This window comes from Heteronotia binoei, chromosome 1 (assembly GCF_032191835.1).
Source record: "Heteronotia binoei isolate CCM8104 ecotype False Entrance Well chromosome 1, APGP_CSIRO_Hbin_v1, whole genome shotgun sequence".
Classification (NCBI taxonomy): domain Eukaryota; kingdom Metazoa; phylum Chordata; class Lepidosauria; order Squamata; family Gekkonidae; genus Heteronotia; species Heteronotia binoei.
Genome location: NC_083223.1, coordinates 71052227 through 71071095, shown reverse-complemented (window position 1 = coordinate 71071095; position 18869 = coordinate 71052227). Strand labels below are relative to the sequence as shown.

The 18869-nt window shown below is 45.0% G+C and overlaps 1 protein-coding gene across 1 annotated transcript in view; it reads right to left on the bottom strand.

Annotated features, from left to right (window-relative positions):
• COL19A1 (collagen type XIX alpha 1 chain) overlaps positions 1–18869 on the bottom strand; it is a 348383-nt gene that overhangs the window by 174413 nt on the left and 155101 nt on the right. Inside the window, exon 13 of the mRNA XM_060235557.1 lies at positions 12426–12479. Within this exon, the coding sequence (XP_060091540.1) occupies positions 12426–12479 (54 nt within the window). The remainder of the gene's footprint in view (positions 1–12425; positions 12480–18869) is intronic.

Genomic DNA, 18869 nt, shown 5'->3' with positions numbered 1-18869 from the left:
AAGGGCCAATTTATATCATGACATCTGCTGCCTCACCCAAAAGCCTGGTGGAATAGCTCTGTCTTAGAGGCCCTGTGGAGCTTAGGTTGATAGAGTGCAACAGAGCCAAACCCACTCAACAAACTTCCACAGGAAAGTGGGAATTCAAAGCTGGTTCTCCCAGATCCTAATCTGGCACTGTAGCTACTATTCCATGCCAGCAAGGAACGTCTGTACAAGCACGGAATGGGTCCTTGATGGATCATGTCACAAGGATGGGCATGGTATAATCTTCATTTCACATAATGGGTCAGGGGGTCAGGGAAATCACCTGAACAAAACAAAAGCTATTAATAGCATTCTGGGTAAATAGCCAAAAAGGCTAAGAGCATCTGCCAGGCAACGCCTACTGGCAAAGATCCAAGAGCCTCCTGGTTTCTTTGTAGTAGTCTAAAGATGCTTGTCCTGCTCTCTGGCATGCATTCTTGGGCCAGCCAATAAGATAAGTACTATAGCACTTTGGGTTCTGTCCAGACTATGAAACTGTCTCTATTTAAGTCTACAATTATATACTACTGGATGTGGGACTGCAAAAAAAACATGAAAAGAAAGGTAGGCTCTAATGGTAAGGATTTTTTTTAAAAAATGGGTTCAGAGTACAAAATAGATGTGCAATGCATCAATTGACAAGGAAGTACAAAGGTTAAAAACTGTTTCCCTTTAAGCAACATGGAAAGTGGGATTTAATCATTTTCTGGTCACTGCTTGCACTAATTTAAATAGCTATATATTTAACCTTAGCTATCTTTTATACATATGCACTCTTAAGTGATACATTTCATGCAGTTTTTTGCACCAGACATCTCTATGTAAGTACAAAATGTAGCATGAAAATCCACATTTAAATATTCTCCTGGATTTTCAAGGACCAATCCTGAAAAGGGCTGACTAAGCAGGAGATACATGGAGATGATGGGTGCTCCACCAGCTTTCCTTCCAAAAATGTCTTTGTTTGCATTATTAAGCCCAAAATGTCAACTAGAGCAATGACAGCTGGAATTTCAAGGGGAAGAGATCATGTCAGCTAACACCACACTCTGACCTGCTTTTAAAATTAGATTTTTTTTAAAAAAAAATCCTTCTAATCCTGGCTTCTTGACTTTAACCAGATCTTAGAACATGCCTACAGAAGGATACAGGCAGCCCTGAACTAACAGCCATTTCTCCTTTATCACTCCATGAATAGGATTTGTTCCTCAATTATGTTAAAAGCTTTTCTTTCACTCCCATATAGGTTTAGCCAAAAGGCATTCTTAAACTAATTTTGAAAGGTAGAAAATGTACTTATTTTTTTTTACTACAATGGAGAAAAGGGCTAACCACAGCATAAAGGAATTATTAAGGAAAGTGTACTTTGTTCAGAGATGACTTCAGCCCAAAGATGACGTGATGGAGGAGATTCCTTATCCAGATCTCTCACTTTCCTCCCTAATTTCAAAGTAGCTGCATAATATGGTTTAGGGAAGTGGAGCTGGGGGTGGGGTTAACCCTTTCTTCCCATGCCATTTCACCAATCTAATCTGTCCTTCCCCTGGGGGACGGGATTTAGACAAGGGAAGTACAGCCCTGAAGGACCCAGTTAAATATCCCCGATCCTCAGCATGACTTTCTTGATCATTAGCAGCCTCACTCAACTGTCTCGAAGTTTTAAAAAGGGCAACAGAGACTACCAAGCCAGCAAAGAAGCAAATAAGTCAATGATTACTACAACAACAAATAAAACAACAAAATAAAAGTTCCCCCCTCACAGATATATCAAGTGATGAGTAAGAAAGGTGCAATCAGGATGTACATTTGGGGTAAAGAACAGGAGACAATTTCCCCATGTCTTTCCATTTGATTTATTTATTTAGACAGTTATCTGTCTCAAGTGGGTGGGGATAAAACCAAGGATTTTTCTTAAAGTTATCATACAAACAGTGCAATTTAAAATCACTGATAAAATGTGTGATAAATTCAGCCCCCACCCAGCCGAGTGGCCGACCGGCTGTCTTAGGCTGGGGCCGTCCATTGCCTTCCCGGAAGGAGGAGACAGTGGACTCTTCCATTCTGTAGGTGGGGGCGTGGGCGGCCTTATAAGGCTGGCCCTGCCTCCTGTGGCGCAGTTTAGACCTGTGCTCTCGGCGGAGCAGCCGCACATCAGCTGTCCGGTCTGTGGGCCCTGAGCGCGGTTGGGGTTTTCAGCATGTTTTTTGCATGCCAGTGTTGTTGGATGCACTGTGGCTGCGGCGGAGGAGCCGTGGCCCAGCTGATCCCCCCTGGGGGGGGCCAGCTTTGGCCACTCTTTCGACGAGCGGCAGGCACGAAAGAGGCGCGCCGATGGAGGTGATGGACCAGCGGCTCCCGCTTGGTATGGTGCTGGAGGCTCTGGAGTGGGACCCCTGCTCAGTGTGCAGAGGGCCCTGGGTGCGGTCACAGGCATCTCCAGTAAAAAGGGACCAGGCATTGGGTGCTGCCACCAATCTGAAGGCGGAGCCTTCAATCTAATCAGGGCCTTCCCCCTTTGGTGTAGTGGTTGGGTGTGCGGACTCTTGTCTGGGAGAGCCGGGTTTGGTTCCCCTCTCCTCCACTTGCAGCTGCCTTGGGTGGCCTTGGGCAGCCAGAGCTCTCTTATAATTTTACCTGGTTGATTAGGACTGGCCTGCTTTCCTGAGACTTTGGGGCTGGGCAGGATTACTCCTGGTTACCACCAAGGAAGCGTAGGATGGCTACGTGGTGGCAGGCATTAGCAAACCATTCGTATAGGGCTCCCCCCCTCCCCTTAGCTTACATTAGGCCTTACCCAGGTGGCCAAGATTAGTCCTGGTAATGATATTGTGAAAAGGGTTTGTGCTGGTGGGTCCGGCCCGGCCTGATTCCCCCAGGTACCAGAAGCTGAGCAGGATTGTTCCTGGTTACTGTTTGTATGTGAGACCACCAAGGAAGTTCAGGGTCAGAGCCCCCCCCCCCCATTTGCACCTTACTTATTCTTGTGCTTGCGGGGCCGGGGCCATTTTTGCGGCGTGCTTAGCGTATATAGGGGGCCTGCGATAGGACTCAGGGCTGTCCTAGGTGGGCGTTGGCCCATCCACACAGTCAACATGGCTCTGTGTTGTGGCATCCGCTTGCTATGCAGATGGTTTGCCCTGACCGGATAGCCAGAAAAGCCTGATCTTGTCAGATCTCAGAAGCTAGGCTGGATGGACTCTGTCAAGCACTTAGAGGGGTGACCTCCTTGGAACACCAGGGCCAGAGGGGCAGAGGCTGGTTTTATTCAGCCACCTCTCTGAATATCCTCCATGCCCCCTATGGGCATTTATTCCCAGAGGTTGCCGTGACCTCCAGATGCATAAACACTCTTATACTTAAATCCCTGGCATTTCCGAAAAGGGTCCATGCAAATAGGGGTGGATAGCCTCAGCTTGGGACCCGGAGGGCTACGGCCAGTCTGGATGGACATCGCTGAGTTTGTTGGACCAAGGGTTTGATTCAGTATATGTCAGCTTCACATGTTCATAGGTTTAGGGCCTTATGTTATGACACCGAATCAGTTTAGTGGTGCTCCTCCCTTTCTTGGCACCGGGGTCAGGGGGAGTAGGGTAGACCGGTAACGTTAGCCGGGCCTTTGAAAGTGGTGAGCGTGCTGCCGGAGGGTTGGCAGAAAACCACCCCCCTTTTTTGCCTCCTGTGTGGGCTACGCAATGGTGGGTAAGTGGGGATTCCTCCTCTCCCTTTGGTCCCTTATAGCACAGTGGCTTTTCATGCGCTACCCTTTGGGGAGCTGGCCATGCTGCTGGGTGATTATCTTACAGGGCTAGGGTGAGATATTTAAAGGGGAATACGTAGACGTTTGTAGCCTTTTACACAGGGAATTGGAAAAGAAGTTCTCAGGAGAGCGCGACGAGAAGGACAAGGAGAACTTGAAGTGGAAAAAGGGGATAGGTCATGGTTGAATTGGCTATCGGGATTCTTCATTTATGCTGTGGTTATTGCCAGGGCCTAGCCATGGAGGGTCGCCTCCTCCCCCTCTTTCAGTGTTGCAATATTATTAATCATGCGTAGAACGATTTTCGGGGGGGAGGCGTGGCTGCAGTACAATGAGCAATTCCATATGCGAGCGGCCGGTAATCCTGGCCTCTCGTGGGACTGGATTGGTCAGCGGCTCTGGTTGCTCATCTGGTCCAGAAGACTGTCTTTCTGTTAGCACCCACACTGCTGCAGGGCAGTCCGTCAGTCTCGGGGGCTTCTCTGGGAGTTTACCTCCCAAAATTTGTGCGGTCGAAAGGCCTGCAGGTGAAGGCTCGAATGTTCGTTGTGGGGGTGGTCCCCATGCCTTTATGGCCGGTAATGGTCCAAGCCATAAGGGGCCAACAAGCGGCCTGGCACGGGCCCATCCGGCATCCTAATAAAGGGGCCAGCCCCATACAGGTGAGGGTTTTTAGAGAGTGCTTGGAGGTTTATATGGGGGTAGATGAGAGCGGTTATTTTGTGGACGAGTTTACAGGAGGATTTAGAAGTCCTTACCAAGGTCCTTGCACCCTGTTTTTTGGCACAAATTTGCGGTCAGTGCACGGTTTGGAGCGCGTCGTTATGGCTAAGTTTAGGAGGAAGTGCAATGAAGGGTGAGTCCTTGGTCCTTCGCGGCCCCTCCAGTGCCACGTTTGTGGTTGTCATCTTTGGGTGTTCCCCTAAGAAGGCTGCGTGTGAGTTCGTCCTATCCATTGTTTATCCTACCTCAGGGGGCGGCCGGTCAACGTTGCCATCCTGGCTGAGTCATGTTATCTGGGTAATGTTCATGATGGTTAATGGAGTTTTAACGGCTGGCAGCGTGTCGGGTGTTTTCTTGCCAAGGTGAAGATAGAGGGCCCAGCTACAGTTTGACTCTTTGGGGATTGATCTAGATATGGTGTGCCAACAATCCCGGTTGCCGCTAGATGTGGAAAATCGGCTGGAGTGTGTGTCGTTGGTGTAGGTTAAGTGTGAGGTTACCCTTCTAGTGCGCCAGCAGCTCGTGGGCCACATGACCTTTGAAGGCAAAGTAGTGGCCCGAGGTGGGCTTTTCTGATTCAATTTTGTAGCGGCATGGCGGCCCTGCGTTTACCACATCACCATACCCGTGTGACTGGGAGGTATGCACAGTGACCTTAATGCTTGGGAGACCTTTTGGAGGGATTTTAATGGCATTTCCTTCTGGAGAGGTATTATATAGGGGAGGCTGAGTGCAAATTGGGGATGCTGCCATCTCCACTGGCTTTGGGTGTATTTTTGGGGGTGCCAAATGTTGGCCAAGGGAGTGGTTGGGCTCTGAGTCATGGTGTAAGTTGGCTTTTGGAGTTCTTTCCCATAGTGGGAAATTTATTTCTTGGGGTCGCTCCCTGGCCAATCGCACGGTGTATTTTGGGTGTCACAACATGGCGGTTGTCCATGTCGTCAGCAAGCCTGCCTCTAGGTCCCCTCTGGTCATGAGGCGGTCTGGGTGATTATACTGCGCTGTCTTAAGTTGAATGTTAGTTTGGCTAAGCCCATGCCAGGCATTAGTAATGGAGTGGCAGATGCCCTGTCCCGCCAACAGACGGTTCGCGTTTGTCAACTAACCCCGGACTGCTTCCCGGCTCATCTCAGCGGAATTGTGGTTGATTGGATGGATGATGTTTGATGGGCAATTCACTGCGCCATTGCTTCTAGCTCGGAAGTGTCGTATGTTGGGCAGCCAGTCATTTCTGTTTTTCCAGGAAAGGGCCGGGCTCATGGAGGCTCGGACGGCTCTGGCGGAGCGTCTGCTGCAGTTTTGTGTTGGCAGAAGTGGTGGGGGCCTTTCGGCATAATCCACTATGGCCAGCTCACAGTGGTGGCCTCCTTAGCGAGGCCTGGAGGTATCCAGAGGTGACAATAGGCTTCTGTATTGCGAAAATGTTGGAAGGTTGGTTACGGGATTCAGGGTGACTGGCGGACCGGGGGCCGTCAATTTCTCATCTATTCTGTGGGCTATATGCCACCTGGGCCCTGGTTAGTGCCTCTGTTTTTAATTGGCGCTATTTCATACAGCCTCCTTGACAGCCTTTTTTGGGGGGGTTTACAGGTGTCTGAGCTAGTGGCGCTTTCCCACACCAACTCCTTGGCTTGGACACTCCAGGTGGTGGATGTTAACCTCTCGAGGGCCAGGTTTCTTTGCTGGTTCATCGATTAAGATTGATCACAGGCAAAGGGTTTGCTCGGTCACTTCAGGACCCTGATTGGAAGAGGAGTTGTGTCCGATGACGGCCCTGAGCAATTTTTGAGTTGAGTGGGTCAGCGGAGGGTCCATTGTTGGCATAACAACTCCACCCCCCCCCTTGACTAAATCTCAATTTTGTTTCACCTCAAGTCGTGATTTGGAAATTTTGGGCCCGAGTAGCGTAAAATTTGGTACTCATTCCTTTGGATTGGGGCAGCATCAGTAGCTGCTGCTATGGTTATGAGGGTGATGCCATTCGTCAGTTGGGACGGTGGAGATCTGGTGATTATCAGACCTACATTTGGCAGTTCCGCTCATAGGGTGATTACCCGTTTTCACCTTATATAGCTTAAGTTGTACTGTTGGGATGTGTCCTAATGGTTTTTCTTTTACAGGTGCTGTGGCTGGCGTGGGAAGGAGCTGGATCCTCTTGGTGGCCACAGTATCATATTTTCAATGGCACATTATGCTCAGAAGGCACCGGTCACTGCTCAGTGAGGCTTGTGTGTGTGGGCTGTCATTGAGTCGCGGGGCCTGCGGGGCATGAGGTGGTTGGTGCTTATTCCACTTCTGTCTTTGGTGGAAAGTTTGCCCCCCCGCCACATTTGTGGTGATTCACTTGGGGGAGAATGATTTGAGCTTACTCAGAGGTAAGACCCTTTCATTTCAGGCCCAAGATGGTATCACCGTGATTCGTAATAGTCGGGTCCCTCATCCTGTGGTCGGACATGCCGCCGCATCAGCAGTGGCGGGTGGCTGGGGACCCAGCAGGTTTGGAGCGGGCCCGAATGAAGGCTACATGGGCCTTGCAGACAGCCCTGGAGAGAGGGTTGGGGTTTTGTGTGCTGCATACATTTAAAGGCCTGTTGTGTGGATTTGCACAGGCCAGAGGGGGTCCATTTTCGTTAAAGGGCACAAGGTCTTTTGGCCGAGTTAAGGCAAGGGCTAGAACATGTTCCTGGTAGGTGGGGGACAGCTGCCTAAGCAGAGGCTTGGCTCTGTCTGTGGCTGTTTATTGTTGGGAACATGTTGTGTGGGGTATCGGTGAGCTCCCGCGGCAATGCACCATTTGGGTGAATGGCGTCCCTGGGGTGACCGTTAAGCTGTACGGCCCAAGGTTGGCTCCAGGGAGCCTTGGGATCCTGTTACTTGGAATTGTCCACATCCCAGGCTATATGGCTTGGGGATGGTGGTGAGCAGGTGAACGGGATCTTGTGCCTGTCCAGCCGGGTTTGAGCCATTGGGTTGGCTCTCACCCAGGACCTAGGGCTCGCCCAGTTACAGGTTAAGGAGGTGGTCTGGTTGACCCCTGACTTAACCTGTCCCCACTGTTTTTTCCCCTTGCCGTTTAAAGTAATAAAGTGGCCCTTTAATCCATATTTTGTTGTCTGTCTCGTTATTCCGACTGGGGTGGCAATTCGGCCCCCACCCAGCTGAGTGGCTGCCTTAGGCTGGGGGCCGTCCATTGCGTCCCCAGAAGGAGGAGACAGTGGACTCTTCATTCTGTAGGCGTGGGCGTGGGCGGCCTTTTAAGGCCGGCCCCGCCTCCTGTGGTGCAGTTTAGACCCGCGCTCTCGGCCTGCCCGTCATACAGTGCAGGCATTAGGCTGGTCACCTTATTAGGGGCCAGGTAGGAATTTTTCACCTTCAAACTTATTGGCTGGTTTGGGGCATGTTTTTGCCTACCTTGTACTGTGGTTGATGGGCGCTGGCAATTGGTTCGGCGGTGCTGTTAGATAAGTTGGTCACTGGCTGTTTATTGTTGGGAACATGTGTGGGGTATCGGTGAGCTCCCGTGGCATTGCACCGTTTGGGTGAATGGCGTCCCTGGGGTGACCGTTAAGCTGTATGGCCCAAGGTTGGCTCCAGGGAGCCTTGGGATCCCATTAGTTGGAATTGTCTACATCCCAGGCTGTACAGCTTGGGGATGGTGGAGTGCAGGTGAACAGGATCTTGTGCCTGTCCGGCCAGGTTTGAGCCATTGGGTTGGCTCTCACCCGGGGCCTGGGGCTCACCCAGTTCCAGGTTAAAGAGGTGGTCTGGTTGACCCCTGGCTTTACCTGTCCCCACTGTTTTTTCCCCTTGCCGTTTAAAGTAATAAAGTGGCCCTTTAATCCATATTTTGTTATCTGTCTCGTTATTCCGACTGGGGTGGCAAATGATAAAAATGTTATCTTGGAAGCTCAATTCAGGATTCCAGTTTACAAGAACACCAGGTCTCAAGAATTAATAAGACTTAGTGAAACACAAAAGTTTTCATTATTACCCCATTGCGGAATAAGATTCCTAGTAACATAAATAGCACCAGGCTTCATTGCCTTTTATCTGATAAGAATCCCAAGATTACTTATCAAGTAGCTAGATTTTGTGTACTAATACTTAGGTTACAGAAAAGGTATTTTAACTACGTTCCAATTTTACGTAACTTTTTATTTTGTATATCTAGTAATTTGTATACAAAAATTACAGTTATAATATTTTAATAATAACTATATGTATATGGATAGTTTAGTGACTGTAATAATAAATATCTATCTATCATTAGGTATCTAACAGTGCAACTCTAAGATGAGTTACACCCTGCTCATTGACTTTGACACAGAAGGGTGTAGCTCTGCTTAGAATAGCCCAATTAAAGCTTTCAGGGATGCACGACTGGTGATATTTCATACACTACAAATGACACCAATGAAAAAGCTTCATCTCTGCCTGCAAATAGACTCACATCAGAGTGCAACACTGCTCCAGTGTTCTAGCTATACTTTAGCTCAAATGTCACATATGGACCATCCTCGTTATTTCAACTGGAATTGCTAATGAATAGATTTAGTTCCATTCATGAGAGTAGAAATAGCCAAAATGAAGGCTTTCAATGTTTATAAACAAACTGGTTAAAGATAATGATTTTCCAAAGGCAGTTGTGCAGACTGTTGTTTCTTAGGATACCCTAATCACAATTCAACTTATATCAATAAAAATAGTTTATTTAGATCTTTACAGCTTCTCCAGAGGTAGGTTAGTAGGTATTTACATTGCAGATGTAATGGTGAAGCTTATGCTGTGTGATTGTTGGAGGCCACTGCCTTCCATTTGTAAGAAACTTGGTTGAGACACTAATTTAGAAAGGACGGAGCTCTTGAGGAAGAAACTGCTCATATTGGAATAGCAAATTGGGCTCAGGGATCCTTCTCTCCTATTTGGAAGCTTGTCTCTTGTTCAAGAGAAGTCTCATTAGCTAGTGGAAGAAAGGTGCATAGTACTCTCTATGGGACTATATTTGTAGAATATCTGTTTTTGGACTGAAAAGGTTTTTCACCATTCATGGACTGTAACTTCATTCATATTGTTTGATTATTCTACACTGTAATATACTTATATATATGGTTGTTGAAAATTGCATGGTCTTTTTATTGTATTGTCTAACAACCCCCCCCCCCCCTGCATAAACACATTATCCTTTATTTATGGCAGAGTTTATGTCACCATCAATTGCTTCCCTTTTTACTTATCTTGTGTGCAAGACTCCTTCCCTACATGGCATAAAATAGTATTAATATCAAGGAGAGCCAAGATTGGCTCACAGAAATAATGCGTCAAATTACTACTCCAAATAAATGTTTATATTAAATGAGAAAATAGTTGTTTTCAGAAATATAATAAATTATTTCAAAAGTTGAAAGGTGATGTTAATTAGAAGCCACCTAGAAAGGAAGCAAAATGGCAGTTGCAACGTGAGTGGTATTAATCATAAGTACTCAATTTAAAATTGTAGCTCCTTACTGATGGGCTCTGGATCTCTTGCATGTTCTGAACTGCAAGATAGAAGCTGGACATGGGGAACATGTAAACAATTCCTATACTCAAGTCAAGCTCTAAGCAAGACTAACTAAAGCAGACAGCAATTGTCACCATTTGAGGGTAGGGAAGTAAACTTTTGGTGATGAATTCAATGCACCAAGTTGATTGTCCCAGAAAGAAAATACTATCTCATGCTGGCTGCATGAAAAATTGCAGAACAACAATGAATGGGCAGGAAAAGAAAGAACATCATTTGTAACAAGATGAAAGACTTGACCCCAACCTGATAGTCATGCATAAGTACTATGCAATAAAATTAAAATACTTTGAATGGGAATCTGGTATAGTTGATTAAAAAAAGGTAAAAAAAATCCCCTGTGCAAGCACCAGTCCTATCCGACTCTGGGGTGACATTGCTTTCACGTTTTCACAGCAGACTTTTTATGGGGTGGTTTGCCATTTCCTTCCCCAGTCATCTACACTTTTCCCCCAGCAAGCTGGGTACTCATTTTACTAACCTTGGAAGGATGGAAGGCTGAGTCAATTGCTACCTGAACCCAGCTTCCACCGGGATTGAACTCAGGTTGTGAGCAGGGAGCTCAGACTGCAGTACTGCAGCTTTACCACTCTGCGCCACGGGGCTCTTGATATAGCTGATAGGACAATGGTTTATGTAGGAAAGGACAAAGATTAATTCTAAACTACTTTATAATAAAACCAGAATACAGCTGGAGACAGTGTGGCACTGAATTAAATGGAGGCGAGTCCCATATATTCTCCCAATCTGTCATCGTTAACTCCCTGTCAGTATTTTTTTGCCCAAATGTCTGATGTTTGATAAGACTGAATTTTTAGAAGTGAGATCCATTAGTGTTGTAATTTTAGCAGTTTTCCACATAGGAAAATTATTATTGTTAAAACCTCGCATGAACCATTTCTGGTTTAAGAAAGTTTGAAATCTGGTAACTTTTGGAAACTTTTGATGATCCCAGATGGACAATATTGAAATTAAAAAAGGATTGTCCTTAATTTGCAAAGGGTAGTCTGTTGTCAATTGCCAGATAATCTCCCGAATATTATAAGGGTGGATGTAATCCTGTAATAATACCATCCAATCTGGAAGGATACCTCTATGTAACAATTTGACTACATTTGCAAAATGAATTGTTTGATAAAATTTAAGTTAATTTGGAAAACTCATCTGACATCTTTTAGGATTGCATTGCATTGTAATACCATTAAGCCTGTGTTTATCGTAGGCCCATAAAAAGTTTGAAAGATTTCTGCCAAATTAGTAACTATTTTGTCAATATTTGAATTAGAATAGTCCAAAAATAAATAAATAAAATTAAAACAGGATTGTCCTTAATTTGCGAAGGGTGGTCTGTTGTCAGTTGCCAGATAATCTCCCGAATATTATAAGGGTGGAGGTAATCCTGTAATAATACCACCCAATCTGGAAGGATACCTCTATGTAACAATTTGACTGCATTTGCAAAATGAATGGTTTGATAAAATTTAAGTTAATTTGGAAAACTCATCCAACATCTTTTAGGATTGCATTGCATTGTAATACCACAAAGCTTGTGTTTATTGTAGGTTCATAAAAAGTTTGAAAGAGATTTCTGCCAAATTAGTAACTATTTTGACAATATTTGAATTGGGATAGTCCAAAAATAAATAAATAAACTTTGGAAGAATAAAAGATCAATTGATCTTACAATTTAAATCTTCCATGTTCTTATGTTCTTATAGTATAACAATGGCAGGTTCAGAATTCTGACTTCTAGTTTCTCTTTGAGGTATAGCATGGGAACTTAATATTTATATCTGCAACAAAGGCTCAACAAGAAGCAATGCCTGTTCATTTCTATTATATCATGATGACAGCAATAATCGCAGTAATTCTGATTAAAAACTAAATATAGTACAACAGTAAATATAGTAAAACAGGCTGAACAAACAAAAGTATATCAGAAGCCGCAATCCTGGAATAATTTTTAGAATGTCTATTGTTTCACTTTCATTTTTTTTCTATTTTGTTCTACTATCGGAGACTATAAAAATCCTTCAGTTTAGTTGGTTGGTAAGTTATAAAATGCTGGAAACAAGTAGATTCAAGGTACTTGCAAGAGAGACCTGCTGCATCTGTGTCTAGCTTTTGAGTTTAAGAACATCAAATAAAGCTGACATAATACAGGTTAAGGATAATGGATTTCTTCCTTAGTAGTACTTATTTAGCAGTCTTCCCAAGTGCTAGTTCTAGTCCCACGGCTAGTTCTAAAGCTGTGCAGATGCTTAGCCATTTCCACATCTACCACTCCAAATACCACCATCTCCGTTTTAAAATACAAAGACTAAGGTTATAGATCGGAAAAATAACAAATCAACTCACATCTCTTCCAGGGATGCCATCTGTTCCTTTCTCTCCATGGTCTCCCTTTTCCCCCTAGGTAAAAAGAAGATATGTTGCTTTTAAATTCCTGAAAAACCCGAGTGGCCAAGAGTTGAAAAAAATAGGGGAAGACTGAACCGTGAATATGCTGTGTGTCTATACTGAGTAAAGTATGCATTCTTTCCCCACCTAGTATAATTTAACTCGAACAAAACTGGGAACAAAGGATGAATAGAACCTTGACTCAATGAATACAAACTGGTTCAGTGAGGCTTTGGATGTCACACATGACAGTAAGAATTAAAGAAAATACCCAAATAAAGCTATAACAAAATTTGTTGGCTACATTATCACAGTTGAGGACAGAGAAAATATCAGGCATAAAATAATAACAGCATCAATCCTCACTTTCTCTCAGTCATAAATTTCTTCTGACCATTGTCTCATTAACCTCAACAGCTTCTGTCCAATTATACTGAGACCAAATAGCTGGTCCAAAAATCTGTGGTCTAAATATCTTCTGGAGTACTCTCAACTCAAACTAATAAATAACTAGAAGTCGACAAAGGCTTTAGACTCAAAGAACAATGCAGCTGTCTATTAAAAAAAAGTACACAAGAGTTCAACAAATTCTCATTAAAAATAACTGCAGTAAACGGTCCATATTTAACACATTGGAGAATAGGCATTGCCAACAGGCCTATTAAAAATGTCCTGCCTGTCCCTTTAATAGAAGTTTGGTATACAGAAACAGGCAGCTGAAATTTTTCATGGCATGGAAGTAAATAGCAACCCATTAAGCCTCCATTAAAAGAAAAGGATTTTTTTCCCTCCAAGTAGTTGGCAACCCAGTGGACAATAAATAACATTGCTGTGTGTTGGCAATAGAATAGCAATTTCTTTACAAAACCAGGGGCTAGCAAGAGGGAGGGCATAATGATGGATCAAAATAAAACATGCATAGTTCACTAAAACACTGAGTCACTGATCTGTATATTGTCTTAATAATGTTTGAATGTATTTTTAGGTAAACGTTTGCAAGCTGGGAATCCTCAGCCCTTTAAACCGTTAAAATAAATTAAACATTTAAATGGTTAAAAAGTGGGACAGAACATAAGAGCATAAAAAGAACCCTGCTGGATCAGACCAGTGGGCCAACCAGTAGCTCTGGATGGCCAACAACAGGGCATAGAGGCTGAGGCCTTGCCTTGATGTTGCCTCCTGGCACCGGGATTCAGAAGGTTAATTGCCTCTGGAGGCTCCTTTTAGTCACCATGGCTAGCAGCCATTGATAGCCATTCTCTATTTCAGTGTATCTAAAGAAGTGTGCACAGGAAAGTTTATACCCAGATTTCAACTTTGTTGGTCTTAAAGGTGCCACTAGACTCAAACTTTGAGCTACTGAAAGACTTACCTTCCATGAATCTGTCAAATCCTCCTTTAAAGCTGTCTATGCTTGTGGCTGTCACTATATCACTGGCCAGATACAGGAGCCTAACTTTACTTGCAAACATATGTAATAAAAACATGACAGCCTGTTTCTTTGCTACAAAGCAGACCAGGGGAAAGATGATTTGGAATTGAGAGGTTATGGGAAGGGATGTTTAATCTAGCCCATACTCCCCCCTTTTTTGCTGAGAATCACTACTCCCACAGACACTTTTCTCTCTCTGGTGGTTTTAATTTTTTTTTCTTTAATGAACGTATGGATGCAATTCTGCTTGTGGGAAAACCAGGATGGGGTCCAGTGAGAAAATGATGGATTTGGGAAGCATTGTGCCTTCTGCCCTGTTGCTTCTCTCTGCAAATTTCCTTCCTGGGATGTTTGGTAGCCTAGAAGAGTGATTTTGGTATTTATCACACACTCAAATGGATTGTTAAAGTAAATCCTGAGATTTTATCATTTGCACAGTACAAACTTCCTATGAACAGCAGCAGTACACCTAGCAAGCCAATTTTACATTAATCTCGGCACGTTCCCTATTTTATAATGATTTGAGCAAAAAGTGGTATCAAAAACATTTACCTATGAAGAACATTATGCATTATTAAACAGTCACATTGTTGATTATTGCAGCTCTTCTAATGGGAGCATTGCCATGTACAAATAAGAAGAGGAGTTTGGTTTCTATCACACAGCAAGTCCAAGGAAGCAATTTACACAGAGGTGATCCTTGTAATCCCATTGACATTCTAGCAGTGATGTTTTATATTTGTTGTGCATGGTTTGCTTTTCAAGTAGATCACAAGAAAGGCAACTCAAAATGGAACTAAAGGTTTAGGTTTGCTAGGTAATAAGAATAAATGTACTGCACAAGAAAGGATGTTGGTATGACCAGGGGAGGCCTGCTCTGGATATACTCCATAGAGCAGCATAGATACAGATTTGAGTTCTGTCCTACTACCATATTGCTTTTGCCAGGCACTCACATAGGGAAGGAGACACAGCCGCTTTAGCCACACAAACCACATGCCTCTGCAGTTCACTTAGCTCCAAGCCCTGAGAAGTAAGTAGTAGTGGTAGCTCAAAGCCCTGAGAAGGGAACCGACATGATTGGTCAAAAGCCCTGAAAAGGAAGTAGATGTGCTGGCTCAAATGCTCTGAGTCCACCTCTGACACCCAACCCCCAAAGCATTTGATGACATATATAGAAATGGTGGCTAAAAGCCCTGAGAAGGAAGTAGATGCAGTGCGTCAAAGCCCTAAGATGTAGGTAGCTTTAGTGGCTCAAAAGCCCTGAGTCCACCCCTGACATCCAATCCCAAAGTATGCAATGACATATGTAGACATAACAGATACAAGCCCAGAGTCCACCCCTGACACCAAAACACAAACCAATGTGCAATGACGTATGTTGACATGGAAATAGCCCTGAGAAGGAAGTGGGCTTGGTGGGTCAAAGCCTTGACATGGAAGTAGACGGGGTGGCTCAAAAGCCCTGAATCCACCCCTGTTACCCAACCCCCAAAGTGTGATCACCCCCACCCACAGCTGAATCATGCAGTCAGTACTTGAAAGACAGATGGAAAGGCAGACATCCAGACTTTCAATGGGGGCTTCCCTAAGTACCCCCATAGAAGCAGGGAGGGTGTAATGAATTTGGGTTCTCAGCTGAGGCACCCAGTAACTACGACAGAACCAAACAGGTGCAGAGCACGTCCACCAATGAGTATGTTTTATTCAACTCTGCACTGGGGTCCAGAGCACACCCATTCATTGCAGCAAACACTTCTACTGCACAGATCAATGGAAACACATGTAAAGCTGGCAGTGCTACCCCCAAGTCTTAAAAAATCAGGTTAGAATGGACAGAAAGGCAGGCCAGGCACTCCCAGAGTTTTGACATCTTGGAGGGTATAAAGAATGTGTGTATTCAGCTGAGGAACCAACTAGCTGTGGCAGAAACAGGCAGGTGCAGAGCACACTCACCAATGGAAGTGTTTTATTCAACTCTGAACCTGGGTCTGGAGCACACACATATGCTCACGGACCACTTCCCCACTGCTGAAACATGTAGCCAGTATCTGAAAGATGAATGGAAAGGTGGGCACCCCCAGACTTATGACAGGGGCTCCCCAAAGTTCCACCATGGCAGCAGGGGATGGGGTATAAGGACACTCTGGTAAGTGTGCAGAAATGTTTCCTCAGGTTGGACTGGAAATGGGGCCCCATGATTTGAGCAGGTGGGACTGGGCACAGCTGCTTTTTGGCATTGGGCTGGAAAGCATCAGAGGGGGATATACTTGGGGCAAAAAAAGCAGGAAACAGTGGGGCAGCAGGAGAGACCTGGAAGTAAGTAAGTAAGTAAATAAAATTTTATTTATATCCCACCCTCCCCCGCCAAAGCAGGCTCAGGGCGGCTAACAACATCCATAAGCAAACAATACAGTAGATAAAAACACTAAATTAACATTATTTAAAACCAGTCAATACTTAATTAAAATGTTAAGTATTAAAATGTTAATCAAGATGTTCCCTTCCCCAATCTTTGAATCACTGCTGTCAGATGATTCCTCATTGAACAGTTCTAGATACTGCTGGTATCTGGATGTTGCTAATGCCTGTTTCCTCTTGGGAAAGCCCCAAGGACAGAGCAGGAGTAGAAGACTCTGAGACTCATGGTGATGTCATTCTGGGGCAGGATTTGGAAGGGAGGCTGGGTTTTGTACCTGGAAACGGGGGTAACAATAACTAAGTCCCTGTGCTCAGCATGAGCACAGGAAGAGCAGAACAAGCTCCTTGGTTCCAGAAGACTCCCAAACCCCCACAGCAGAGATCAGATTACTAGCAGGAGGGAGAGAGGGGAGGGAAGGCACAACAGTGCTGAAAGTCAGAGCCCAGAGTCCATTGCACAGCAACAGACAGTAGATCAAGCAAACAAAAAGTAATGAATAAGCTCTGATAGCGCCATGCTTTTTTTCCACTTCACCAGTTGACAAAGGAGGGGAAGGAAGGAGAGCTCACTCAATATATAGCCTTCTGAGCCCAGAGACCACAATGGGAACTCTATTATTGGCAGCCTGCAGTACCTGTTAAGCTTTGGAAGGCTCCTGTTGATGTTTCCAAGGCTGGAGAATTCTGCTCCCATTGTTGCTTTTGGAGTTTTGTAAGCTTAATTGATCAGCACCAGTCTGTGTCCTGTCATGAACCATGCTAAAACTTTGTGAAAATTCGTGACAGTAGAGCCTCACAGACATTGCTTCACGGATCATGAACCAGCCAAAGTCCATCATGAACTTAATTTCATGAGCCGGTTCATGCCCATGCCTAATCACGCCCAGTGGCCCCTTTCTGACTTCTTTGCAATGGACCAGACATATATATGCTCTACACAGGAGGTCAGATGAATGCAGCAGTTCAGAGCAAGACCAGTGGGCAGGAGCCCTTCTCCATTTGGTCATTCTCCTACATTGTTGTTCATGCAGGAGTATGCGATCTGTGAAAGGCCTATAACAACCAAGCAAGAAAGAGAGGACAGAAATTTCAAAATATCAGTAGCTTTTCTGTCCAAGGAACATCCAAATGGATGTTTCCACCATGGTGCTGAAGTACTGTGGAATCATAGCCATTATTTGGGGAACTTCCCTAGTTCAAATGGACTGTGCCAGGCAGTGTTGCCCACCCAGTTGGAATGAAGAGACTGACACAGTATGTTTGATAAACAGGGCCGCTTTATTTAACAACTTGAACGAACTAACTGGCAAGGGGTAGGGCCTAACCAGACAAGCCCTGGGGTCAACCCCATGACCCCGCCTTGTCCTGAATGGGCGAGCCACCCTGCCCCCAGCACGAGCCCAATATATTCCAGCTGGTGCTGAGCAGCCAGGCCCCAACTCCACCTCCACCTAGGCCGGCATCGATCCCACTGGAAAGATCCTCCCCGGTGAGGCTTTGTCGTGATCTGCACTCCCAGCATTGAGCCGTAAAGCCCATCTGCAGTTCATACAGACCACCTGCACAAACAGGTGCTGAGCCATAGGTGCTCCCCAAAAACACTGTGGCCCATATCTCATCCTGCCTAGCGACCAACTGCCAACTCCTCCCAAACTTCCTAATGCCATAAAACAGTACAAGGTAGGCAAAAAACAAATTCACATAGGCCAATTCAGTGAAAATGAAAAAATTCCTACCTGGCCCCTAATAAGGCGACCGGTAAAATAACCTGTACTGCTGAGGGAGGGTGGGTGGGTGGGCCGAGAGCTGAAAAAGAACTGCGCAGCACTGGGCGGGGCCGCGGCTTTTATAGCCCCGACTCCCCGCCCAGCAACTGATTCCCGGATGGCTGGGACGTTTCTCAGCCTTCCCTCCTTCCAGGTAGGCAACAGCGTCCCCCCAGCCTATCGCTGGCGAAGCCAGCCAGCTGGGAGGGGCTGGTTTCCCTCTAAGCTGAGTTAGTATGAGCTAGCTCACAGTTTTTTAGCCTCCAGCTCACACATTTTTGTCTTAGCTCAGGAAAAATGACCCCAGAGCTAGCTAATTTATGCAGTAGCTCACAATTTTAATGTCAGTAGCTCATGAATTTTTGCTCACAAGGCTCTACAGCTTATTGGGAGTGTTAGGTGTGGACTACTGTTCAGTAACCAGAGGCTAAGGGCAGCAACATGCTGAAGGAATAAAAAAGAATGGAAGAGCAGCATAAAAGAAAAAACAGAATAAGGAAACAATCTTTACAAGCCCTGTTTTCAGTGAATGCAGTGCATTCTTCTTCCCTTGAAGTCTTTATTATTTCCTTCACTCTGCAAACAAAACCAGACTGTTCATTTTCCTTACCACGGCTCACATTTTTAAGAGCAGAGCCTTTATTTCAATATTGCCATAAAGTATTTCCAATAATTGCTGGATCAAACAACCAGCCTACTCATAGAAGCCCCTTTTATTATTCTGGTATGGCTTCATTTCTATGCTGAATGGGTTGACAGATTTATTCAGCATGAATAAAATCT